At 31.4% G+C, this 26,600-nt stretch overlaps 4 protein-coding genes across 6 annotated transcripts; 1 reads left to right on the top strand and 3 right to left on the bottom strand.

Moving 5' to 3' along the window:
- Window positions 1-5,120: 5,120 nt before the first annotated feature.
- Window positions 5,121-7,144, bottom strand: LOC100804320 (50S ribosomal protein L28, chloroplastic-like). The gene is made up of 3 exons (NM_001254535.3): window positions 7,046-7,144; window positions 6,845-6,958; window positions 5,121-5,963 (listed from the first exon to the last, which is right to left on the bottom strand). The coding sequence occupies exons 1-3, from the start codon at window positions 7,107-7,109 to the stop codon at window positions 5,731-5,733; spliced, it is 411 nt and encodes a 136-aa protein (NP_001241464.1). The 5' UTR covers window positions 7,110-7,144; the 3' UTR covers window positions 5,121-5,730.
- A 5,883-nt stretch (window positions 7,145-13,027) lies between these two features.
- LOC100786463 (transcription initiation factor TFIID subunit 13-like) lies at window positions 13,028-17,698 on the top strand. 3 transcript variants are annotated; one of them, XM_041005572.1, is made up of 7 exons: window positions 13,034-13,231; window positions 13,301-13,467; window positions 15,486-15,692; window positions 15,774-15,811; window positions 15,968-16,027; window positions 16,113-16,187; window positions 17,371-17,698. In XM_041005572.1, the coding sequence occupies exons 3-7, from the start codon at window positions 15,590-15,592 to the stop codon at window positions 17,410-17,412; spliced, it is 318 nt and encodes a 105-aa protein (XP_040861506.1). In that variant the 5' UTR covers window positions 13,034-13,231; window positions 13,301-13,467; window positions 15,486-15,589; the 3' UTR covers window positions 17,413-17,698. The 3 variants fall into 3 exon arrangements, with proteins under 3 accessions (NP_001239796.1, XP_040861506.1, XP_014618022.1); NM_001252867.3 differs by lacking the exon at window positions 13,301-13,467 and having other exon boundaries at window positions 13,028-13,231; XM_014762536.3 differs by lacking the exons at window positions 13,034-13,231; window positions 13,301-13,467 and adding an exon at window positions 14,968-15,047 and having other exon boundaries at window positions 15,481-15,692.
- A 3,414-nt stretch (window positions 17,699-21,112) lies between these two features.
- On the bottom strand, window positions 21,113-22,711 carry LOC100793713 (60S ribosomal protein L30). Its single transcript, XM_003536763.5, has 5 exons — window positions 22,473-22,711; window positions 22,227-22,332; window positions 22,001-22,102; window positions 21,402-21,470; window positions 21,113-21,306 (listed from the first exon to the last, which is right to left on the bottom strand). Exons 1-5 carry the CDS (start codon window positions 22,491-22,493, stop codon window positions 21,266-21,268), a joined length of 339 nt encoding a protein of 112 aa, XP_003536811.1. The 5' UTR covers window positions 22,494-22,711; the 3' UTR covers window positions 21,113-21,265.
- A 1,118-nt stretch (window positions 22,712-23,829) lies between these two features.
- Window positions 23,830-26,395, bottom strand: LOC100801671 (ribosome biogenesis protein NSA2 homolog). Its single transcript, NM_001254023.3, has 9 exons — window positions 26,324-26,395; window positions 26,096-26,215; window positions 25,930-25,997; window positions 25,451-25,559; window positions 25,306-25,374; window positions 25,091-25,148; window positions 24,598-24,833; window positions 24,369-24,420; window positions 23,830-24,277 (listed from the first exon to the last, which is right to left on the bottom strand). Exons 1-9 carry the CDS (start codon window positions 26,324-26,326, stop codon window positions 24,210-24,212), a joined length of 783 nt encoding a protein of 260 aa, NP_001240952.1. The 5' UTR covers window positions 26,327-26,395; the 3' UTR covers window positions 23,830-24,209.
- Window positions 26,396-26,600: the final 205 nt, after the last annotated feature.

Here is a 26,600-nt window from a genome sequence, read left to right as displayed (position 1 = left end):
CATTTAGTTTATCCCAAAATATACTATATTACCAAATGCCAGGATTAAGTAACACATAGGTAACTTAACTAATAGTTTTGAGTTTGAGCTTTAAATATACTACTTCATTAAATATTCAGTAAAATTTTGTTACTCATAATGTTTTTATTTGGCTTAAGCAGTGTTATATCCTGTAGAGGATACCTGTGATCCTATACCAAAAAAATCGAACATGCTATAACTTTTTTTTTTCTATTATTTAGTTTACTTGATTTATTATTTGATTTATTATTTATGTGGTTATCATCTACTAATCCCCGAACCCAAGCCCCACCTATTCACTTTTTTTCTAGAAAAAAAAAGGACATAAAGTGAGTACTGAATAAAAGATATAGATTTGTCTTTGAGTGTTGATAGGTGCACCTAGCATTATTGCTGGTACACCCAGCATTATAAAAAAAAATGATAAAATTACCTTTGTTTAATTTTCCTCTTCCGGATCAACTTGATCCGTAACTTCCGGATCAACTTAATCTGGAAGAAGAAAATTCCGGATCAACTTGATCCGGAAGAAGAAAAATAAATTTTTTATTAATTATACAAGATATTTAAATTACATAAAAGAAGAAAAGGAATTATAATGTTGGTAAGCTTGCAAAAATTTTAGCCAATGTGGGTGCTGCATATAACAAATTATAAACAGTACACTAAAAACAATTGAATGTTCAAACAAAAGAATTGATGAGAGCATGCATATATTAAGAATAAAAGAATGAGAACATCACAAAGTGAATTTCCCATATATGTTGTTAATAACGTTACTTTAAATTTACTAGTTTGGTCACAAAACAATCATGAAGATGAGGTTTATGATTTAATAAAAGTAAAAAAATAAATATTGTGACATCATTTTCATTGAAAGTGCACCAAACTTTTGCAATTGCTTTTGTTTCCACTTTATTGTGCCTTAATTGGAGCTGACAAAAGGCTTGAGGTGGTCATGGGCCTATGAGCTGCAAAGCTGGGGCTGCTGGTTTCCATGTGTGTCTACGAGAAAAAATAGATTTTAAATCCAATATGATTCTTTTTGGTTTTTTATGCCTGGAACTGTGCTTTTCACATATGCAAGCCCAACATTATACGCTGAATCAAGACTTTCATGTATTTTTTTAAAAAAAAATTGATGTAGAATTTTCTATATTCATGGTTCCTGTGATATGATTATATTCAAAGTGTATTATCATGGGATTTCTTAGTTTATCTTGCAAGAACCCAAAGTGAAAATAAGCGATTACTTTAGGGACAATTAGATGTATCGACAATGAAATAAACAATGGGTACTAGATCCCCAAATCAGCCGGCATTATAGGGGAGAAATTATTGTTAACTTTAAAGAATAATAATAAGTGGAAATCATACACCATTTTATACACTTCATTAACACATTATTATTATTTTTATATGTACTTTCTTATCATATCAATATTATCTATTATATTTATATTTCTTTCATTCTCGAAAGTGTTAAATAGATGTCATGATCGTTTATGAATATTTTTATGATTTGAATTAGAGGTACAAATATTAAATAAGATATTCAACTCTCATAAAGTAAGTAATTCAATTTAGAGTATAAAGTAAGTTTTTTTTAAATCAACAAATAAAATTTTCATTAAAATAGAAGTTATGAGTACAAGGGGTACGCACCCTTACAACATATACAAACTCCTATCCTCTACCCCAACAAAGAAACGACACAGTTCCCCAATGCCATGCTATATGTGTAGCAATGGGATTTGACCAAAAGGATATCTTCATTTAAAATTTATTAAATGAGACTCTTAAATAAGAGTGAGTGTTAAATAAGAGTAAGTTGTAAGAATTTTTATGACTTCATGAAGTTGTAAAAATATATATAACTTTCACCTTTTTATTTATTTTTTATTTTTTTAATATTGAAGTAGTAAGAACTCCAATAATTTCAAAGTCACATTTTAGTTTTTTTTAATTATTTATATAAAGTCATAAAATTTTTAATGATTTCAAAGTTGTGCTAAATTGTTTTTTTTAATTATTTATTTAATTTTAATGACTTCAAAGTCTTGTTGATTTTTTAAAATTTTTAAATTAGTTTTCAACTCTAAAGTAGGTTTAATTTATACTTTTGTATATTATTTTATTTAATATTTTCTATATTTTTATTATTAGTGTTAAGGATTATTATTTGTTTTGTAAATTAGAAAAAATGATATAAACAAAAGACTTAAATTTAAACAAAAAAGTACGCATATAGATTTATTTAAGAAAAAATATTAATAGTGGGATAATGTTTGGAGTTCACCTTGAATATGTATTTGTTGTTGTTGTTGGCGATTAATATTGTTTTTACTTTTTAATAATTTTATATTTATGTTTAATTTGTATTGTTCAACTTATATTAATGTATTATGTTGCTCTCATTTTAACTGTTACTTTTGTTACTAAATTATTTTTTATTGTTAGTATTCAAATATTTTTATCAAATAAAATTATTTAATAATATTGTATAAAATTATTAATTTACTTAATGATAAATGTAAAAATTAATTAAAAAATATTAAAAAAGACTTTAATATTATTTGATAAATTTCATTAATGTTAAGTTAATATTATTTGTTAATTTTAGTAAAAAAAATATAAAAATATTGAAACAAAAACTATTTAAAAAATAGAGAAACCGTATAAATTAAAAAAAACTTGTTCAAAAATAATTTTTAAAATAAAAACATTATGAAAACTTTGAAGTCGTGAAAGATTTATGACTTTATATAAAATAATTTAAAAAAAATAAAAGCTGAACCGTTGGAGTTTTTATGACTTCACCTATTAAAATAAATAAATAAATAAAAGATCGAAGACATAAAAATTCCAATAACTTATTCTTATTTAAGAATTAATTAAAAAAAATACTTCTATTTGATAATTTCCATTTCCAAATGAATTTATCCTTTTGGTCAAAACCCTGTGTAGCAATGGGCAACATACAACCATCAACAAAAGTATGCACCCAAAGATTATAAAGTAAGTAATCTTAGTCGTCAATTAAAAAATCAATGAGTTATATTATATGTACATAACATAGCAAATCATACGTATGTTCTAATATTCATTGTATTCATCAACGACTAATATTACTTACTTAACTTTTACTTATTTTATAAGAGCCAAATCCCAATGTTGAGTACTGCTAGGCAGCTAGAAGAAGTTGCACAAATAATGAGGTGACCAAAGACCAATAACTTAAATGGGATGATCAATCTCTGTGTAAATGCGTTTTTCTTCTTGTATATGAAATGTTGCGTTTTTTGCTTTTGGCTTTCTAGTGATTTTGTGGAGAAGAGCCTCCTGATTTTGTCATTCTCTTCAAAGTTCAAAATCATTTCGAACTTAACAAACAATGATGAGATTTGGGATATGCAATATGCAAGGAAAAAAGTGTTCTGTAATGAGCAATAAGGTTCTCATGTGGTCATGACAAAAGCAAAAGGTTCTAGGGTGGTCTGATCTACGAAAAAAGTTTGCATTTTGCAAGTACTGCGATTGATGAGTTCATTGATTGGTGTATACTTACACCAACTAAGAAAAATAAGGGATAAAGTATATTTTTAATTTTTATATTTTTGTTAAATCTTATTTTTAGTTCTTATAATTTTATATTGTGTAATTTAGTCTTAAATTTTATATTAAAAAAACTTTTTTTTCTTTCCTCAACATATGTAGTAAAAAAATTACAGAAATTGGGATGTAAACCAAGGGACTAAAAACACTTTTTAGTCCCTATAATTTGTTATTGTGTAATTTAGTCCTGAATTTTATAAATTTTTTTTTTTTGTCATTCTTAACAATATGTAGTAAAAAAATACAGAAATTGGGATGTAAACCAAGGGACCAAAAACACTTTTCTGTTCAACATAAGCAAACACACCAGAATGAGTTACCATTTTATGTTACAGTTGGTAAAGTTTTTAATTTTAATAAATAATTATTTTCATAATATCAATTTCAAATAATTTTAAACACAATTTTTTTATATACAAAGCCTTGAAGACATCAACAAATGTTTTCCGGATCAATTCTTTCCGACATATTTTCATGCTATGTTTCAGGATGGCAATCTCATATGAAACAAGGAAGCCTGAGGCAAATCTCATATTTTGGCTTTATTCCAAGTTTCTTTTGCTGTTCTTAAAGCAGCGAAGCCTGAGGGAAATATCTTCAAATTACAAAGGAACCAATAGCAAGAAACAATGATGTTAGATGATAAAAGATATGACTTAGGACTTTCAATTTCGAGATAAGAAATACAAATACAATTTGAGTTGTATCTAATTGTAAATGGCGAATGCTGTAAATGTAATATCATTTTTCTATTTATATTAAATAAACTGAGTATGGAAAGGGATGGGTAATAAAATAACTGCACTTGCACCGATTCTCATAATTTTTTATAAGCAAATATACCATACTCAAATCCAAACTCACTCAACAGTTGATTCTCCTTCCTATCATCAATAATTTTTTGTTATTACCATAGAGTCTGAATCGAATTGTCATATTTATATTTTACAAGACATTGTCCTTTTTCCATTTTTTGTGAATACCATGAAGTTTGATTCCAATTGTCGTCGCAATTTTTTACTAGGTATTCATGTTTTCTGAAATTATTCTCATTATATTTATTTCATTACTGCAAACCTGTCAAATGACATTGTCAGACAATGTAAAACTAGGAAATTGGAATAAACCAACATCTATAACCAAAGTGTTATAGAAAAGCTTCTTTCAATGATATAACAATTGAAATTGGAAAAGCTACATACCAAGATGTTATAAGGGAAAACTCAACGATTCCAATAACTAAAGCCAAAGATGCTCAGGAGAAAACAAACCTGCTAGAAGATTATTGGTAGGAGATACTCATGCAAATGAAGTAAATATAGAAAATCAAATGCATCATTCAGAAAACAAATCTGCTAGAAGATGTTACTCTATATGAAGATCCAACAACTGAATTTTGAAAAGCTACCCTATACGAAGACAGTCATTCAGATGATGATCACAAGATCCCCTCCCCCCCTTCTCCCCCAGAAAAGGACAAAGTGATTTTGAATCTAACCACCTAATATGTACTATAATTTCTAATTCTCTTATAAATCTTTATTCTTTCTTTTCCCAGCTAAAAGAATTGCAAAACTAATAATAATTTCCAAACCCAAAATTTTCTACTTTCTATATATGACACTAATCATCTATGTAACAACTCTATAGTTTTGACAGGTACGAAGAGGATAAATGTAATTACCTTTCACAGTAAAGCCCAATTATTCTCTTAATTGTATGGGGAATTGTCATACGAATGGCAAAAGAGAATGACTCTGGCAACAGCTATTGTGGCTGTGGTGACTACAATTCAAAATACATCATAATACCAATTTTGTAGGATAATTCAAGTTGACGAAGCTACTAAGGATCCTATGATATCCATGGCCATTATTATAAGCACCACGATCAGGGGGTTGTCAAAAGAGATTTCCATTAGCGAGACTCATGGCCTAGTAAGCTCATGACCTTGCCATATTTTGTTTCTCTACAAACATCAACACAACTTGCTTTTGAAAATAATATACGCAAAAGAAAATTCTACAATTAACACCAAGGAACATGAATGTATTCTTCCACTCTGATACAAATTACAATAATTATTAGATAGGCTTATTTCTTCCTGAGATCAATTCCAGCCTTCTTTGCAACTGCATCAAGTCCATTCTTCTCTATCGTCTTCAATGCCTTAGTTGACAAACGAAGCTTTACGTAGCGCTTCCCTGCTTCCCACCAAATTCTCTTGTACTGAAGGTTCACAAACTGCAGTTTCTTTGTCTTGTGGTTTGAAAATGATACTTTGTTGGCCCTGTTTGATTTCTTTCCAGTGAAGGGACACACTCTCTCTGAAAAAAAAATACAATAAAATCACAGCACTAGAAGAATCAATCACCAACCTACTAGTTAATCTGCTTCAAAATAATGTCCTGGATTGCAGTTAGATGCCTCACACAATAATGATAGTGAAGATTCACATCGACAAGCAATAATATTAACATCTTGTTAGTTATTCATGTTCTCTTATTAAGAAAATAGGAGGTGATATGGTTTGAGAAAATCAGTGTTTTAAAACCCAGAGATAGCAGCAGGTGTAGCAGCCGACCCGAAAACTGTTATCACAGGATAGCTGCTACTTTGAATTTTTTTTATATAGTTTTTACTACATATACTATATATCCATATAAATTATCAAATTACTCAAAATTCATGACATTCATAAACAACAACGAAAAGTTGTAGGTGCCTTAAGCAAAACACAGAAGTAGATACCAAAAAAGTCAAATACAAGTTTTCAAGATTAGAATTATCAATCAACAATCATCATTTTCTAAATTGGAGTCTTGTTATTTATCATTTTCACTACTACAGGTAGATTAGGTTTCACTTCAGAAATTGAAACCCCAAAAATAGCCCCCCAGAAAAAGCCTAACCTCTCTGTTTAGAGGGCTTTTCTAGAATCAACTACATAGAGCTGTTATCCTGTCAACTAGCATCCCCTGTAGCAGCCAAGGTCTGCTTCTATAGTGATATTTAAAACCCTGGAGAAAATATATTTTTTTTTCAATTTTATTTTAAAAAAAAAAATCATGTTATCTTTACTTCATTTTCTATTTTCAAAAGTTTGTATAGAAAATAGTGGAAACAGGAACAAATGAAAGTCAGAAAATGTTGCTTTGCCACTGTTAATTATACATGTAGAAAGCAGGGAGAGAGAAAAAGTAGTTACTGGCAACGATAGGGAGGGGTGTGGGGAAGGGAGAAGCAGTGAGGGGTGTGGGTGGCAATTTGGGGAAGCAGATTCTGAGGCCGTTCAGACGAGAGCTCAAGAACCCAAGATCCGCTGCAAAAAAAAAATATATATATATGAATTGATTTGAAAGATGATGATGATAAGATGAAAATGAAGTGAATAGAATACATTACTTACAGGGTTTACTCACACCGAAGCTGTTTCTAAATGATACCGCACAACTTGCACTCGCCGTTGCCATAGCTATGATTATCAATGCCTTCCTTATCTCTTCCCACTTCACACGCTCAACCCGGATAATATACATATTCACCCTCAATAAAATTCCTTTTTTTATTATTATTAATAAAAATAAATATATGAACAAAGAAACCAATAATTAACTCTAGAGGAATTAGGTTAACTAAATTACTTGAAAAATAATAGTTTATATATTTATTAAAATAGTGTTTTATTTTTATTTTTCTTTAAAAAATGTATCTTTTCACTCTCATACACTTATATAGTAACTTAAATAATTTAAGTTGTAGAGGTATCCCACAAGTTTTTTTTTTCTTCTTTGAGCGGGCTATAAAACTAAATACTTTTTATTGGTCGGGCTTAGCCCCTTTATCTCGTGACTAACATTCATTTATTCAAATCATTGTGCATATATTCAGTTTATTTAGAGGTAAAAATAGGTTAGGTCAAACTAAACTTTATTATGTCCTAATCTTGTCTTGATTAAAAATATATAATTTAAACTTGACCTTTTTAATTAAACAAGTTTTAATAAAAACCTTAGTTTGATTTATTTTTTCTGAAAAAGCTTGAACAAGCCTTTGAATCTTATGTAGACTAGACCATTCAAATAATCGTATTAATATTAGAGTTCAGGCAATTGATAAGTAACTATACATAAATAAGATTAGTTGATAACATGATTATTATATGAGTGTTACATTATATGTTAAATAATATGTAATATACCGAGTATCACATCATTATTGAACGAATTTTAATTGATGAAATAAATAAAAAAAGCAATTCAGGTAATAAAATAAAAAATTAAGTTTAGGTAATAAAATCAAAATGGGTTGTATTGATGTTTTTTCCATCCACAGTAATGAAAGATGGTATTAGAGAATTTAGAATAACTTAGACATACATCTGCTATACCAATTTGGCTACGTCCCTTGACAAAAAAAATGTTCTTGAAAATTAACACCACTCTCTTTTAAACTTGAGTTTGTCTATTGTTGTAAAATTGTAAAATTCTTAGCCACAAACATTTCAAGTGGACCAAAATTATGCTGACTTTTTTCTTGAAAATTAAATGTTCTTACAAATGATTTCGCAACAAGCATGTAGTAACAAGTTTGAGGTATATATTTGTGTTAACAATCAAGTGTAACCAATATTTTTTAAGTTAAGTCCTTCACTTGCTCTCTTTGAACATAGATAGCATTAACACCACTCTCAGAGCCTACGGCACAGTGTAACTTGTTTCTTTCATTAGAGCTATTAAGTGATTAAAATGAAGCAAACTGTTGATAAATATTTGTGTTTTAATTTAAAATTTATAAATATATATTAATTCTATTTTATAAAATAAAATATTTATTTTAGATTTTTTTAAGATTTTGTTTTAATGAGTCAAACTAGTTTGTTAGATTTGTTTTGACAACTGTAGGTTGGTTTTCCAACGGTCATATTTCTAACGGTCATATTTTGTTGTTGCAAAATGCCTATATATATATATCTTTCCTCTTTTCTAGAGACATAGACTGAGAGCTCTGGTTTCTTTCTGCCAACAATTTATCTCTTTCTTTTCCTATACAAAACTTAATTTTTGTGAGAGCAAGAGCATTGGTGTTCATAAGGTTCGGGGATCCTTTCGCTGCACACGATCGGAACCAACGGGTTGTCGTATCTTGGGAGAGGAGCGCAATCAGAATTTCTTACCCGTGCAGTGGGGGCGTTTTCTCTCTAAGGATAGCGTTTACGCGCTTCAACCCAGGCTATATCTTTCTTCCCTTAATTTTTCTTTCTTGTGCTTATTGTATGTTATAATGAATTATTCGTGCGTTGTCAATTAAATTTAATTTGCTACTGCTATTTCGTTATTTAATTCAAGACTGTGCATCTTCTTCATATTAATTTTTTTTTTCATTTTTTGTTTTATTTTTCCAACAGTCTTAGAGAGAAAAAGGTTTTATTTTTTCACTTTCTTCTTGCATAGTCTTGAATTAAAGTAGCATTCTATTTTACCAAAATATCTGTCATGAATATGATTGACTCCCTTTTAGTAAGTCTCGAAAATTAATGGATGAAGACACAATGTATTATGTTTTATTAAAAATGTTTTATTATATTATTTCATTTCCTTAAATTTTTACATTAGTGAGAAATTGTTGAAAAATATTTTCTTATAATTTGAGATTTACAATATATTTTCTTCACTAATGGTGGTTTTGAAGAGAAAATGCTTTTAGAATTAGTTTATGTGAAAAACTAAAAGCATACTTCTAATTTCATTCCTATATGATTAGAAAACTATCTTTTACTTGGTTAAATGATCCTGTGAACACAAGTCTTTAAAATTAGGACATTTGTTGTTTGGTTTTTAATTTTTATTGTTTACCGTTATTATTAATGCTGCAAGTATTTTGTTGTTACATGTTGACTGATTGTCTCTTTATTTATAACTCATTGATAAAAGATAAGCCTGTGAAAATATAACACACAAAAATAATAAAATAAATACTTTGGTGAAACTTTATATTTTGCATGTCGTATTCTTAAAAGAGTACCTTATAAACAAAAAAAAAAATTATGAGCTATGGAAAAAAAAAAAAAGAGAACCAAATTTGAAATATCTTAAAGTGTGGGGGTGTCTAGTAAAGGTTAATATCCCTATTAATAAGAAAAGGAAAATTGAAAAAAAAAAATATTAATTATATTTTGTTGGATACTCTATGCATAGTACTACTTATAGATTTTTGGTAGTTAATTCAGAAGTGTCTGAAATTTCTAATGGTACTATTATGGAATCTAGAGATGCTACTTTCTTTGAAAATATTTTTCCTTTGAAAAATAAATTGTCTAAATCTGTTTGTGATACTTCTTGTTCTAATTTGTCTACTTGTAGTAATACTAATAAGGACATTGTGTTTGAACCTAGGAGGAGTAAAAGATCTAAAAAAGTTAAGGATTTTGGTTCTGAATTTTGCTCTTTTTTGCTTGAAGATGATCCTAAAACTTATGGTGAGGCCATGAGGTCTATTGATGCACCTTTTTGGAAAGAAGCTATTATTGATGAAATGAGTTCTCTTAAAAATAATAAAACTTGGTTTCTTACTGATCTTCCCCCTGGTTGTAAAAGTATAGGTTGTAAGTGGGTTTTTCGAAAGAAATTAAGAACTGATGGATCTATAGAAAAATTTAAGGCAAGACTTGTTGTGATTGGGTGTAAACAAATAGAAGGTGTAGATTTCTTTGATACATATTCTCCTGTTTCTAAAGTTACTACCATTAGGGTCTTAATTGCACTTGCTTGTGTTTTTAATTTAGAAATTCATCAAATGGATGTAAAAACTGCCTTTTTAAATGGTGAATTAGAAGAAGAAATTTATATGAACCAACCTGAAGGCTTTGTAGAACAGGGGAAGGAAAAGAAAGTTTGCAAACTTGTTAAATCTTTATATGGTTTGAAACAAGCTCCAAAACAATGGCACGAAAAATTTGATCAAGTTGTTCTTTCGTATGGTTTTCAAATCAATAATACTGATAAATGTGTGTATGTGAAACAATTTGATGATAATGGATGTGTCATTTTATGTTTGTATGTGGATGACATATTGATATTTGGTAGTAATATGCAATTCATAAATGATGTGAAGTCTTTCTTGTCTAGAAATTTTGATATGAAGGACCTTGGTCCTGTAGATGTGATTTTGGGTATTAAGCTTATAAAGAAAAATGATGGCATGATTTTAACCCAATCACACTATGTTGAAAAGCTGTTGAAGAAGTTTAATTATTTTGATGTGAAACCTGTTTCTACTCCTTATGACTCATCCATCAAGCTAAAGAAAAATTTGGGTAAAGGAATTTCTTCACATAAATATTCTCAAATTATCGGTTCTTTGTTGCATTTGACAAACTTCTCTAGGCCTGACATTGCATATGCAGTTGGTAGATTAGGAAGGTATACTAATAATCCTGATCATTCTCATTGGATTGCATTAGAAAGAGTTTTTAGATACTTAAAAGGAACCATCAATTATGGCATTCATTATACATGTTTTCCTGCAGTAATTGAGGGGTTTAGTGATGCAAATTGGATTTCTGATTCTGATGAAACAAAATCAACAAGTGGTTATGTTTTTACTTTAGCTGGTGGTTCAGTATCATGGAAATCTGCTAAACAAACTATTATTTCACGTTCTACTATGGAAGCAGAAATTATTGCTTTAGATACTGCTACTAGTGAGGCTGAGTTTCTTAAAAATTTGTTATGTGATCTACCATTGTTGAATATGCCTATACCTCCAATTCCAATGCATTGTGATAGTCAAGTTGCTATATCTAAAGTTACTAGCAAAAATTTTAATGAAAAAACAAGACACTTAAGAGTGAGACATAAGTCTATTAGAAATTTGATTTCTCATGGTGTCATTTCTCTTGACTTTGTCAGGTCAGAAAATAATATTGCGGATCCGCTTACAAAAGGGTTGACGCGTCAACAAGTACTTGAGTCGTCGAGGGGAATGGGATTAAAGCCCATTATTTAGTTACAACAATGGACACCCGTCTCCGTGTGATTGGTGATCCCATGAATGGAGTTCAACGGGTAACAACGAAATTGTTTGTTGACTAAAGTACACCAAAATGAAATTTGACGGAGTTGTTCCGTTTCTCATTCCTATGACGAGGTGTATTATAAATTGTGGCAATATTAAGGTTGAGGTATTTATATATGTGTATTTTTGATGAAAAAAAAAAATACCTCTTAATGAATCCGATGACAATTATTGTAGGGGTGAGGGTCACAACTCACTCTTTGAGGATTCACCTAGTGAGTGTGGTGGTGGGGCCGCCACTGTGAGATATGAGCTAATCTCTAAGTGACACTCACGAAACAAGATACAAGCGCAAGGCCGTGTAACGCGCTACCACTGATTAGAACCTAATTGAAAACCAATATTGTAGGAGTTGTGTACTAAAGTCCGGTTAAAGAATATGTAGTTCAAGACAATCAAGTCACTACATTTTTCTCGGATGGAAGTTCATAAACACTAGGTATAAGGCTCAAACCCGGAAGGTTCCTTATACCGAAATACAATATCACATGCTCTTTCTCTTATATTTTTATCTTTCAAAAAATATATTTTAAAATTTTAAATTATGTGGGGGAATGTTGATAAATATTTGTGTTTTAATTTAAAATTTATAAATATATATTAATTCTATTTTATAAAATAAAATATTTATTTTAGATTTTTTTAAGATTTTGTTTTAATGAGTCAAACTAGTTTGTTAGATTTGTTTTGACAACTGTAGGTTGGTTTTCCAACGGTCATATTTCTAACGGTCATATTTTGTTGTTGCAAAATGCCTATATATATATATCTTTCCTCTTTTCTAGAGACATAAGTTTCTTTCTGCCAACAATTTATCTCTTTCTTTTCCTATACAAAACTTAATTTTTGTGAGAGCAAGAGCATTGGTGTTCATAAGGTTCGGGGATCCTTTCGCTGCACACGATCGGAACCAACGGGTTGTCGTATCTTGGGAGAGGAGCGCAATCAGAATTTCTTACCCGTGCAGTGGGGGCGTTTTCTCTCTAAGATAGCGTTTACGCGCTTCAACCCAGGCTATATCTTTCTTCCCTTAATTTTTCTTTCTTGTGCTTATTGTATGTTATAATGAATTATTCGTGCGTTGTCAATTAAATTTAATTTGTTACTGCTATTTCGTTATTTAATTCAAGACTGTGCATCTTCTTCATATTAATTTTTTTTTTTCATTTTTTGTTTTATTTTTCCAACACAAACAACATCTAAAATGAGGCTATGCTGAAATAGTAGAGAATGAAAAGAAAGGGATTTCATAATTAAGATGGCACATGACCTATGGGGTAATATAAGAATACGATATATGAGCTACAATTGGAACCTGCTAGAACAACAAATGATAGGGGAGAGCTGAATCAGTAAAGGACTAAAGAGGATCATAACAGCAGTAGAACAACTCCAGGTTCTCTGCAGTCTGTACACAGCCAATAGCGTGTCTATTTCTTTCTTTGTAAAGTCCTTTTTCAACCAAATATCAATGCACCTCTCTTACTTTTCTGTGAAGAATCGAAATAAAATCTCACGGGTAATATTTTCTAGCTCTCCCTATGATCTAGGTTATGTAATTAACATTACTAACTTTATTTAATTACAGTCAACAGGTGGTCATATTTGGCTAACAGAGCGCGACTTCATTATCAATTAAATATACGCTGATCTGGCCTTCCCCTGCCATAACCCTTTATGCTACTTAATCGAACAACAGATTCAGTAAAAGTATTACAAGCCCTTGAAAAATCTTGTTCAGTTATTAGTGGAATGGTGATTAATTTATTGAACTCATTTTATTTCTTTTTTTTTAAGAAATTTTTTTATACAAGTAAGTGCCTACAGAATAGACCACACACTAACCTGGACACCTTAATTTCTTTTTCTCAGTAATTATTGAAAAAGTAAGAAATAAAAAGTAGGAGGGAGAGGAGCAACTTCTTTCATTTCAATCTAGTATTCTCGGTGTCTGTTTCTATATTTAAGTCTGATCATATGAAAGGAAATGTAATTGTGAAAACCTTCATAACCGCAAAGATACCCAATCTATAATAGGACTTTAATGGTTGTGATCAATCGTTTACCTGTTTTTCTTGTAGTTTAGTTGATAGAATGGTTATGAAATACCTTTTTTCTGATCATAAGTTGTACTATATAAAGCTTAATATAGTTATGTCTGTTACTGTGTTACATTGATTAAGGGTGGATTTGGGTAAATAACTCAATTAAGCATTTATTGAGTTAGTACTCGTTGTATAAGCACTTAGATATCATGTAAATCATTTTTATAATTGAAGAAATTAGTTTAAACAATTTTCACACACAGAGGGGATTGAACTCAAGTTCCTCTTTACAAACTCAATGTGTGTTCTCAACTGAGATACGTCAATTGGGTTCCATGTAATTTGATTTATATTGCTAAATTTGAATTATGAGAAGGATAGGTGGTTCAGTGTAGGGGTGAGAAATGAATTTATTTACCCACCATTCATCCCATCAATCAATTACAAAAAAAAAAAAAAAACGGATAGATCCAATCCACTAATTTTAAAAGTCTAATGGAACCTCTACTCAATCCTTAATGATCAAAATTAATCCAACTTTTTATTGTGATAAACTCATGTCATTTCAATTCCAATAATGTTTGCAACACTAATAGGAAGAGAATGATAAATAGATGGATTAGCATTTTGCACAGTCACCCTCACAAGAGAATGAGATAACATTTGTTTGTCTCCTAACAAACTACACTTTAAAGTCGGGATAGACAAAAAGGATAATTGTATGGTCCCTTATTATATCCCTTACTTTAGATATATCAGCATCCTGGCTGTAGATCTTGTCTACAACCCCCTTATAATTTGTTCCATAATAACATGGAATATTTCTAGCTCAATCATCCCATTCATAGTTGACTTCACCTTTAGTAACTGCTACACATGGTCTCATAGTAGCTATTTTGCCCATCATAAATCTTCCTTCGTTGTCTCAGATACATAAGCCTCAACTAGCGATTTGGTCTTGTGAATGAAACATTGCATCCATGTTACATTTTAGATAATCATGAGTTCAGGGAGACCAAATACCATAAGTAGACAAAAATGCATATCATGAGAATTAGAATTCATATTTTTTGTTGTCATCCACTCATGCACCACTTGTTTAGCACGCAAGACCAATTATTTACAGACCAATTTATGATTATTCCAGAGTCTGTCATTTCTTGCATTCCACAAACTCCACTGAGTCGTAGCAAAAATGTTATGAATTGCTAAACACCTTAGTGGTTTCCTACCACTGAAGAACGAAGTTTATCTCTCTCTTGTGACTTGTGAGCAATTCAAATTGCGGAGGTATAAGATTATGTTTGAACTCATAATACAACTAAATTGGGTGGATTTTTTTACGTTTGAAATGAATTATGTTTGAGCTCATAATACTATGGATAAGTTTGTTTGAGCTGCAACAAAAATTAAGAATCTTCCACTTTACTAGTTGGAAGAAAATTGACCATACTGGAATAAAAGAAACAGTTGGCATAATTTTTGGTGGGTTATGTGTTTATTTTTCAACTGTGGTTCTTTGGTAGAAGATGAAAACTACTGTGTGGGGGTAGGCTGGGTGTGGGTTTTTGTCCCAAACCAAAGGGTAGGTTGGGACAAGTTGGAAGTTCATTTGAGGGGTGTGCGGTTGCGAAGACCAGTGTCTCTGATTCTTTCCTTACTCCTTAGTTGAAACATATCATCATTCCATTCCAGTTTTCATTCTCTGGCATTCTGTGTGCATAACAGAACCTACACACTGCATTGGAAGATACAAGAATATCATCAGTTTCTCCTATTCATTAACTCCAGTTACTCACTGAAGATAACATTGGAAGCATTGGGCAATAAAAATGAGCAATTCCTCTGCTGGAACCTCATCAAAACCAAGAACAGCTTCCTCACAACCATCAGAAACTTCGTCCAAGCGCAAAAGAGGAGTTTTCCAAAAAGAATGTAAGAGTTTTTGTTCTGAATTTTTAACATTTTAGTCTAGTTTTTTCTAATCCTAATAATATTCTTTTTTGGTTCCTGTAGTGCAGCACATGATGTATGGCTTTGAAGATGATCCTAATGTGAGTGTGAAATCCTCCCCCATGCTTGTGTTCCAATGTACACTTAATTTGTGTTGTATTGTCTTGGTTATGCAACATTTAACTACATTCTTTTCATGTAAATTTTAAAGAATAATGTCTTTTAACTTGAACTTTTTTTTTTGCTGCTTTGATTAGCCACTTCCTGAAAGTGTGGCTCTTATGGAGGACATTGTTGTGGAGTATGTCACAGAACTGGTAAGACTCTTTAACTTTTTAGTTGTTCAACTCTGTCTGAGTGGCCTGGACTCCTGGAGTAGTTATGCTAAACTTGTCTGCCAAGGTACATAAAGCCCAAGATATTGGATCTCAGAGGGGGAAGCTATCAGTTGAGGATTTCCTCTATTTGATTCGCAAGGTACTCTTGTTAAAAAATTGCAAATAATTATTATGAAGGTTAAAAGTTATTGGGGAACCTTGAAATATTTTAGCAAATTTTTATCTTAGTCTCCCTAAATCCTTTTGTTAATTGTTTAAATCTATTAGAAGAGAAATGCAAAACTGAACAAATGAATTCAACAGGAATCCAGCAGAAACTAAAGGAAAAATCCTCTATAACACCCTTCTATATATTGAGAATACCCTATTTAATTGACCCATCTTTTTACAAGTTTTTGTTTCCTAATTTATTCGGAATCAAAACTTCACAACACCATTGGAATTAGTAATCTAACACTAATACTAGCCAGAAATTGCTCTTTCCAATCTGCCTTTGTCTTCATGCTAACAATGGATATTAGCACTATTAACATGACAACCCAAGGAATCTGACATTTTCATGACTATATACTCCTAACACCCTCATTTTGAGACTAGGGACTGACGTACTATTATTTTACCAAATGAGTCTGCAGAGAACCACTAATGCATAATGTATAATTATGTATACCAATGTTTTTTTATTCCACTCCTGTCTAGACTTGAACCCACTTTGGTTTTGTAGCAATGGGACCATTAATTATTAGCATTAGATCTATATGAGGCATATTTTAGGTTGATTTAACAGTGTCTTAAGGATCATTAAGCATTTCCAGCAAATATAAATGTCAGTACCATAGATTGTCGAAGTTGCACCCTACTGATATTTGCAGAGGTTAATTTTCTGGTTCGTCAAAAGCTTAAACATGCATTGGCAAAAACCCTTCCTGCATGAACGTTACGTCATCATTTTTCATTTAGGTGAGCAAATGTACCATGATATTATAAAAAACTAGTGAAGACTGTTTTGTTCTAAAATGAAGAAAAAATTGAACTCACTCCGTTGGTGGTTGGTATTGACAATTGATTACACAACAACCTTCTTGACGATCTTATTACGGAGAGGCAGCAGTTAAGAAATTTGAAATTGGCATACAAGCCTAGACGCCGTTCACACTACAAAAAAAACCTGGAATGTTGCAGCCTTCATAGAGAAGACTATGAGCTAACATACCATTAGTCATAAGTTAATATGCTCTATATTATAAACAGCAGAATTACACTACAATCTTATTTGTTTGCCGTTTCATGATAATCTGTCTAAGATCCATAATATACTGCAGGATTCGCCAAAACTTAACCGCTGTACAGAACTACTTCTATGAATGAAGAGCTGAAACAAGCAAGAAAGGTTTTCGAATCAGACGAAGAGAAACTAAGGAAGGTTTTTGAGGTGGATGACTCACTTGAAGGATGAGTAATGAAGTTACTGAAATGCACTAATGACTCAGCTAACCTGTTCTTTGTTGGTTATGATGTGTTTCGCTTTCTGGAGGATGCTCTAGATATGAACTTAATCCCTAAACGTCCATGATCGAATTGAAAATTTGTTTTATCTTCGTACTCAAATGTAATGTGTACATAATCTTAAAATCAATTTGTGCCTTATAAGCATATATATATATATATATATATATATATATATATATATATATATATATATATATATATATATATATATATATATATATATATATATATATATATATATATATATATATATATATATATATTATTTGTAAAATAATCCTAAGCCTTAATTAGTCAAGAAACCATAAATCCTACTTTGTCAAATAACCTTAAATCATAATAGGTCAAGTAACACTAACCCCTAATTAGTCTAATACTCATAATCCTTAATTAGTCAAATACTCCTAAACCCCAATTTGTCAAGTAATCATAAACCCTAATTTGTCAAGTAACCCGTAAATCTTAATTAATTACGTAACCCCAAACCTTAATTTGTCAAATAACCCTAAATCCTAATTGGTCAAGTAATACTAAACACTAGTTGGTCAAGTAATCATAAACCATAAGTAGTCAAATACCCCTAAACTTTTATTTGTCAAGTAATCCTACACCCTAACTTGTCAAATACACCTAAACCTTAGTTAATCAAGTAACCGTAAATCCTAATTTGTAAAATAACCCTAAACACTAATCAATCAAGTAAAAAATCCTAACTAGTCAAGTACACATAAATCCTAATTTGTCAACATACTCGTAAACCCTAATATGTTAGGTAACCTTAAACCCTAATTCGTCAAATGCCTAAAAACCTTAGTTAGTCAAGTAACTGTAAACCCTAATTGATCAAGTAACACTAAACCCTAATTTGTCAAATATTCATAAACTCTAATTAGTCAACTAAAGATAAATCCTAATTCGTCACGTAACCCTAAACCCTAATTGGTTAGGTAACACTAAACAATAATTCGTCAAGTACATATAAATCATAATTAGTCAAATACCCCTAAACCCTAATTTGTCAAGTAACCCTAAACCCGAATTTGTCAAATACCCATAATATGTAATTAGTCAAGTAACCCAAAATCCTAATTTGTCAAATAACCATAAACAGTAATTGGTCAACTAACACAAAACACTAATTAGTAAAGTACCCATAAACCCTAATTGGTCCAATACCCCTAAACCCTAATTTGTCAACTAACCCTAAACCCTAATTAGTCAAATACCCCTAAACCTTACTTAGTCAAGTAACCATAAACCCTAATTTGTCAAATAACCCTAAACCTTAATTTGTCAAATAATCATAAACAGTAATTGGTCAAGTGACACAAAACACTAATTAGTCAAGTACCCATAAATCCTAATTGGTCTAATACCCCTAAACCCTAATTTGTCAACTAACCCTAAATCCAAATTTTTCAAATACCCCTAAACTGTAATTAGTCAAGTAACCATAAACCCTAATTTGTCAAATAACCAAAAACCTTAATTGGTCAAGTAACACAAAACACTAATTAGTCAAGTACCAATAAACCCCAATTAGTCCAATACCCCTAAACTCTAATTCGTCAAGTAACCTAAACCCTAATTGGTTAAGTAACACTAAACACTAATTCGTCAAGTACATATAAACCCTAATTTGTATTAAAGTTGATTTTGCGGTGCATTGTTGGTCTTGATAGTTGGATATAAAAGTATATTTTGTCTATGTAGAAGCTACACTACACTGATAGTATTAGTTATCAGTTTTTCAGTTTACTTTTAGACACCAAACTTCATTCATGAAAAATCGATCCAATAGCATGTTATGTCAGAGAACACTTGCATCCCTATATGGAGTAGCTTCAGATTTTCATATCCCTTATTGTATATTTTGTTGAGTTTTCACATAGTAATACAAAAGAAAATCAAATAACATAATTTGTGTACCTAATGCAAAGATCGAGCCATTATTTTTTTTTATAGATGGGGATGAATGACTTTGTCAATAACTAGAAAGAGCAAATTATATCCTCAGTTATGACTTATTCTGTCAAAGCTCGATCTATAGAAAAATAACAACCTATATAGACACCAACAACTATTCTTTTCGTTAGTCATTCATTCACAATTCACACTATTCAAAGAAGAAAACATAATTATTCCAATTAAGTCTCTAGAATGAGCAGTCTCTTAAACAGTGAAATATATCCTCCAACTAGGGACAAAAAATGATGTAACTACACTGCATGGCACCATGTTTTGTTCGTACAAATATAAATATCCCAATTCAGTATTATGTCATTCACGTATTCTTAAGATGTTGCAAACTCATTGGTATTGGCTTGGCTTATTTTTGCTTTGGGAGGTTTCAGATGTGTCAGCTTGTCAAGAAAATGGACAAGATCAATTGAGTTTCAGTTCTTGTACTTGTGTGTGTTGGCAAATGGCAATTTTGATTTGATTGTTGCTGGTTACAGCAAGGTTGCATTTTTTGTTGCTTATAGTTTTTTCCTCTCCCCTATTTGATACAATTACATCAAGTCTAAGAGTGGTTGCTTGATGCTTCTAATTGGCCAGTGATATCGATTTTGAGTTGATAGAGATCTTGTAGTAACTTATATGCTGCTGTTTAACAGTCAGTTATTCACTTAATTCTTTACTCCTGTTTCAAGAACAAAAGGATCTTGTAGTAAACTTACATGTATACATCAATGTATCTAGAAAAAATAATTGTGTACATGTCATTGGTAGATTTGGAAATTGAAATTGGGAAATACATCAGAGCAGCTTCAGCAAAATGAAAAAATAACTGTTTGGTTATGAATGTTTTAACTGTTGAACATGACAAATCTTTTTATGTACTGAAAACTAATTATGTGTCAAGAGAATATAATTTTTGAGTTTACTATGCCAGCATCTGTTATTTGCTACTACATTACCTTGGCTCGCTTTCTATCTATACTTTCTTTCATGTAAATTTAATTTTCCTTACATTTTTTAGCAAACCATCTATACTTTCTTTTCATCTGTACTTTCTTTGAAGGTTGGGTGCTCAAATCCATATTGAAGAAAAGGTGTACGATATACTGTCATACCATTTTTGTTTATTCTCTTTATAAGTTTATATCAGAAGTGAAGAGACTTGCTGTGACCCGAGCAAATATTATTTGTTTTCGAGAAAAAAGTTTAGAGACACGTGCTCATATGACTGGCGAAAATATCATTTTTTTCCTGACTGGAGAATACGACTTTCTTTTTGTTGCTAAGTTTAATTTTCAAATAGAAAGGGAAGAATCTCCTTCCAGGTACGATTTTTCCATTTGAATCAAGATACATGGGTGACAGTCTTGTTTCGAATTAATTGATAGTATCACTTGCCGCCTAGAGGCTTTCCAGAATATAAAAAATTTCCACCCATTTAAAGTTCTTAGTTATGGGGTTTTACCATGCAAATTCAATGTCAACGACTATTTGCAAGCGAAAGTGGATAACACGGGCATTAACAGCAAGCGCGATCAAACTATAATTATATCATCTCTATAGAAATTGGCATAATGAAACATCATGAAAAAATTTGCAAGGTAAAAAACATTTGATGCTCAGCTAGAATACCCAAAATCCATGCACCTTACACCAAAGTGTACAACTTAAATCAGATATTCTTTCAACAATGTCTTGAATCAACTAAAAACAGAAAATATCAAGCAAGGAACTTCAAATAATACTTTACTGTTCGCCAGGTAGTGTCTTGATGATATCAGAATCACCTAAAAAAACAAATAGAAAAAACAGCATTAGAAAAACAAATGCAAAAAAACTAGTTTCTAATAAATATTGAAATAGGAAAGGAGGCATCAGATACCAGGATCAATAATGCTAAGGCAGCACACTCTGTAATATTTTCCACATGCAGTGCCCAAATCCACATTGTCTATAAACAACAAATATTTTGTTAATGAGACATAAATATACCAAAAATCCAAAAATTGAAAGTGTCAAATGACAATTTCTACCAGATATCATAGCATACAACAATGATCATCAATAGGTAAAATTACAATCCATTTGTTAGCGCAATAATTTACACAAGGTCAGCAACCAATATCATGTGTGTTGTAACTATCAAAATACCAATAACTATAAACTTCCATCAGCTACTATAAAATATAAACGCAGGTCATATAAATTCATCGACAAAGGAAATTAATCACCAAATGCTTAAAATCCTAGTCCAACGAAACCAGTTTTCAGGTTTTAATCCAGGACATTCAAATCATATAACCGACTCAAGCATTTATGATGCTTTCTCTGAAACCGAGTTAAAAATCCATGCGTGGCAGATTACTTAAACTATAAAATAAATCAGAAACTGAAGATTTTTCCAACTCTCATTTTAATTCATATTAACATTAAAAATAAAAAGAATGAGAAGGAAAGAAAAGCATTAGATTAAGAACTCACTCCCATTGTAATGATGAACTCCAACCTTGGCCAACATAGCATAGTATTCAATCTCTGATTTCCTCAAAGGGGGGCAGTTGTTAGCAATGATAATCAATTTCCCTGCAACGAAAATCAACAATATTTTTCTCATAACCGCATTAATTAAAAACAAATTACACAACATTCATAGAGATCAAGCTAATAAATTGGATTCACAAACAACATAAAAAAAAATAGATGATACCTTTGGAGCTCCTAAGTGATTTGAGAACCGTCTTGTAACCGAGGGTGAATTTTCCACTCTTCATGACAAGAGCGAGCCTGTTGTTGATGCTCTCATGGGTCTTCTTCTGCATTTGTTCAAATAAAAAATAAATAAATAACAGAACAGAAACCCATTCAAATTATAAAAAAAAAAAAAAAAAACTAAATCTAAAAGCAATTGGAACCATTGAACAGAAGAACAAGGCTTGTTGCAGAGAGAACTTACGGTTTTCTTGGCTGCAACCATTGTTGTTGTTGCTAAACGAAAGGAGAAACCCTACGACGGCGAGTGAGAGGTTTGGTTTAGTCACTGCGTCTGGCACTACACGTTATTAGGGTTTTGCTTTGCTTTTCTATACTTACATTTTCTCTCATTGGGCTGGGCCTCAAGAATATGTCAACAAGGCCCAGCTGTTATGCAATTTCATATCCTGATGAGAAAAAAGATTTATTTATTCTTTCTTTGACACAAAAATTCACGTTCTTTTTGTTGCTGAGATTTTTTTAAAAAAAGAAAAGGAAAGCTATCTATGATGGTTCTGTATTCTGTGTTCAAAATTTAGAGGAGGATAGAGAGTGTTTTTAGTGAAGAAACTAGCAAAAAAAAATAAAAAAATCTATTATAATATATATATATATATATATATATATATATATATATATATATATATATATATATATATATATATATATATATATATATATATATATATATATATATATATATATATCTATTATTTTATGCAATCGGGGTTTACTAAGTTGTGGCATGTATAGAGAGAGTTTGCTATGACTCCCTGACGATTACTTTGAGAAATTAACCAACTGAAAGACGATCAACAACAATGATAGACATGAAGATTATTTACTTTATGTAATATTTCCCAGTCCGTGTAACTTATTTACTACTATTTAACATGCATGAATAATGGAAGATGTGAAGTCATGCATGCGCATGATACATGATTTGAATGTGCTTGAGCCCAATACACTTGTGCTTCAATGCATTGCAATGCTGATCCAGAAACCGTTCTACACAAATTTGAAATCCTCTCATGTTAGTAGCCTGCCCAGGTTATGACAAATTACAAAAGAAAAAGTAATGAAACTTAAAATAGTGAGTCCTATTAAAAGCTCTTGTGGCAACATCTTTTGCATCTTTTCTCTTTAAATGATGCACTTGAATTCCCAGATAGAGCATCAGCTTCACTTTAAAAGCCCTAATTTTTAAGAATTCAGACTTAGATGCTACAAAACCAGCAACTTGGGCATCCAATTGAGTGAAAGTGTCAAAACATAGAAACTAAGGATATGCAAGTTTAACTTTTTATACTATTATAGATCCAACAATTACAATTTCGATCAACTTCATCAAATATTATATATATCAAGATTCATGCAGTGGTGTTTTTGAAAGAGAAAAGTTTAAAACTCCTCAGCTCTAAAACTCCTCCTCAGTTCTAGTCTAGATCTTTCCTTTCCTTTCATCTGAGATCCGAGCCTTTTACGAATCCCAAATCAAGTACGGCTAAATTTCTAAAATAACCCAACAATTAACAGGTGTAAGAAAAATAGAGGTTATTGAGGTAATTTCAATTGTACATCATGTTATTTAGATAATAGATTTCGCAGTACATAATACCCGAACCATAAAAAAAATACAGCTACTCAAAATGCTGTGTCTTGTAAATAAATTACATAAATTTATGAGACTTGTTTGTCTTAACTCTTGTTGTACAATAGTTATCTTAAATGTTAAGTGCTAGATCAGATAATTGCATTGACTATCCAAACAAGAAAACAAAAATGCTTCACTATTTTCTCAGACAATCTTCTCTCTGGTACCAACAAAGTTTGTAAGATTTTCCCTTGAAGATTGGGGTTGAAGACCACAAAAATCATAGGAGAGGGACTTGACCACTGCCTTTGAAATCAAGCTGGAACCCTGATGGTTGCTATGACCTTAAACAAGCAAAACAGCATTTATACAACCATCATTTTCTGGGTTATTTGTGACCTGAGCGTATTTACCTGCATCCACGGCAAACAAAATTCCAACACATCAATTTCAGTTAAAATTTCAGTCAATGGTAAGCAAAACACAAGGAAAAAATAATCTTACCCCACACAACTTTCCCAGCAGGTGTGACAAGACCAAGTTCACTGACATTCACCTGAAATTGCAGTATGCAAAGAAATAAGCAACACATTTTGATAATATTACAGCTACATTATACATCAGTGCATATCAGCAAATAGAGAGGGCAAGTTAGGATCAACTCAAATGCCTTCAATTGTGAGTGTGGAAATAACCATCAATTAGAATTTAGAAGAGGAAACAGCATAAATACCTCAATTATAGTTCCCCTGGTAATGACACCAAGAGAGGTGTACATAGGGCCATTGGGGTTTTTCTTCACTCCAATTAATTCTAGATTGAATGTGCATTTAAGTTCTGGGTGAGTGACATGAGCTTTAGTGAACCGCAATCCTGTAGGACGAATGAATCGCTCGTACTTTGGAGGCTTTCTGGTAAAACCAGGCCCAACAAATGTAGCTTTTGTAACCATCCTCTTCCATTGCTTGGCTGAAAAATGATTAGCCACATACTATTAAAAAATCCAGATAATAATGTAATAAAATCATTTTTTATAACCATCTTCTCCCATTGCTTGGGTGTGATGCAGCTACTACTTGAAAATAACATTTTTTATACCATTTTGATCATGTAGCACCAATTAACATCACTTACCATAAGTTTAAAAATTGAAGTCAATAATTAACATTGGACAGATAAATCTATGAATAACCAAGGAAGATGAAATATAGTACTCAGTTACTTACTCTTTCTTTTACCAGTACGGACCACTTTGAACATTTCATCTTCAGCCACCGGACGTACCTGAAGAAATGAGAAAGCATACATTCATTTAATTACCAAGTTCACTCCCTTCCATTCACAGGGAAACATAAAACACACATGACATAGCAATAAGATACAAATTGCAAGACATATCATTTAACATAATCAATGCACAAAGTATTGAACGCAATTTCACCTTAGGTAGAGGAACATCCCATTTTCCCGCCTTCTCCTTCCTCTTTTGCTTAATGGTGTTGCTAAGAACCTAAAAATAGAAAACCATCAGATTACTTACAAGTCTGCAAACACACACACAACCATCTTTCAAGACATGAACATGCCTTTGCTCTGGTCGTGTTATCACGATCAAGGAGATAAGCAGGAACAGCTCCATCCTGAACATTATCATCAGTCTTGCGCCTAGAAGTTGATTCTTCATGCATAGCCAAACTGTTGACACAGAACAGTGTTATAACTTGTAACTATCTCAAATTTCATATCGCATAGATAATACAAATCTATAGAGAAGAAAAGCTACTAGCTGATTACCAATAATTTAAACAAACACATCATTAAAAAAACTATCCAGATTCAAGAAATCAACCAAAAAATCACAAATACTTTTTGACATCAAAACAAATGCAAAATATCAACAATGAAAAAAGGATGCCCTCTGCATCAGCAGTTCAGCACCCATAAACTAAGCTATATAATAACATCATAAATAAATACAGAAAAAAGATTAACACACAACATATAAGGAGCAAAAAAAGAGCTAAAAATTAAAAATAAATTTGGAAAATAAAATAAAATAACTCACGTCTTCTTCATCTGTGCCTTTTCAGCATAATTTTTCTTGGCAATCATTTTGCCCTTAATACCCAGAGCCTGTTCAATTCAAATTAACAAAAATCGAATAATTAGAATTAAGACAATAGAACTAGGTTAAACAAAAACCAATTAAAAACAAAATTTTTGATTTAAACCTTCTGGGCAATTGCAGAGCGTTTGTGAACTTGACGCGCCTCTTTCTTGCGCTTCCGCTCGAAGTGATCGAGACGGTAGCCATAGTCTCTTCTGTGACGCTCTATGTAATCCCCTTGCGGCTGCAATTACACAACACACGACAACAACATAAGAATAATAATAATAAAAAAGAACAAATGTCAAGAAGGTTGACCAAAGGAGTGCGAAATCGAAGTTGAAGAGCGAACCATGGTGACGACGAGGCGGGAGTGGTTTCAGAACAGAGAAAGAGGAAGAGAATCGTTTAACGGTAAAACCCTAAGCTGAGACGATGAAGGTTTACGAATAAGCAGTGAGCCCAATGGGTTTGAGTTGGGCTATTTCGCTTATTGGGCCACACTTCCACATGTGCAAGAGTCGAGCTGGAATGCTTTTCTCCCCTTTTCTGGAAATGTGAGAGGGAGAGGAGGGGGGTGTGTTTACTCTGGGGTAGTTTGGGGATAAAAAGTGATAAGGGGAAGTGCA

This window comes from Glycine max, chromosome 10, assembly GCF_000004515.6.
Source record: "Glycine max cultivar Williams 82 chromosome 10, Glycine_max_v4.0, whole genome shotgun sequence".
NCBI lineage: Eukaryota > Viridiplantae > Streptophyta > Magnoliopsida > Fabales > Fabaceae > Glycine > Glycine max.
The sequence above is the reverse complement of the archived record's forward strand: the minus strand, read 5'-3'. Positions and strand labels throughout refer to the sequence as shown.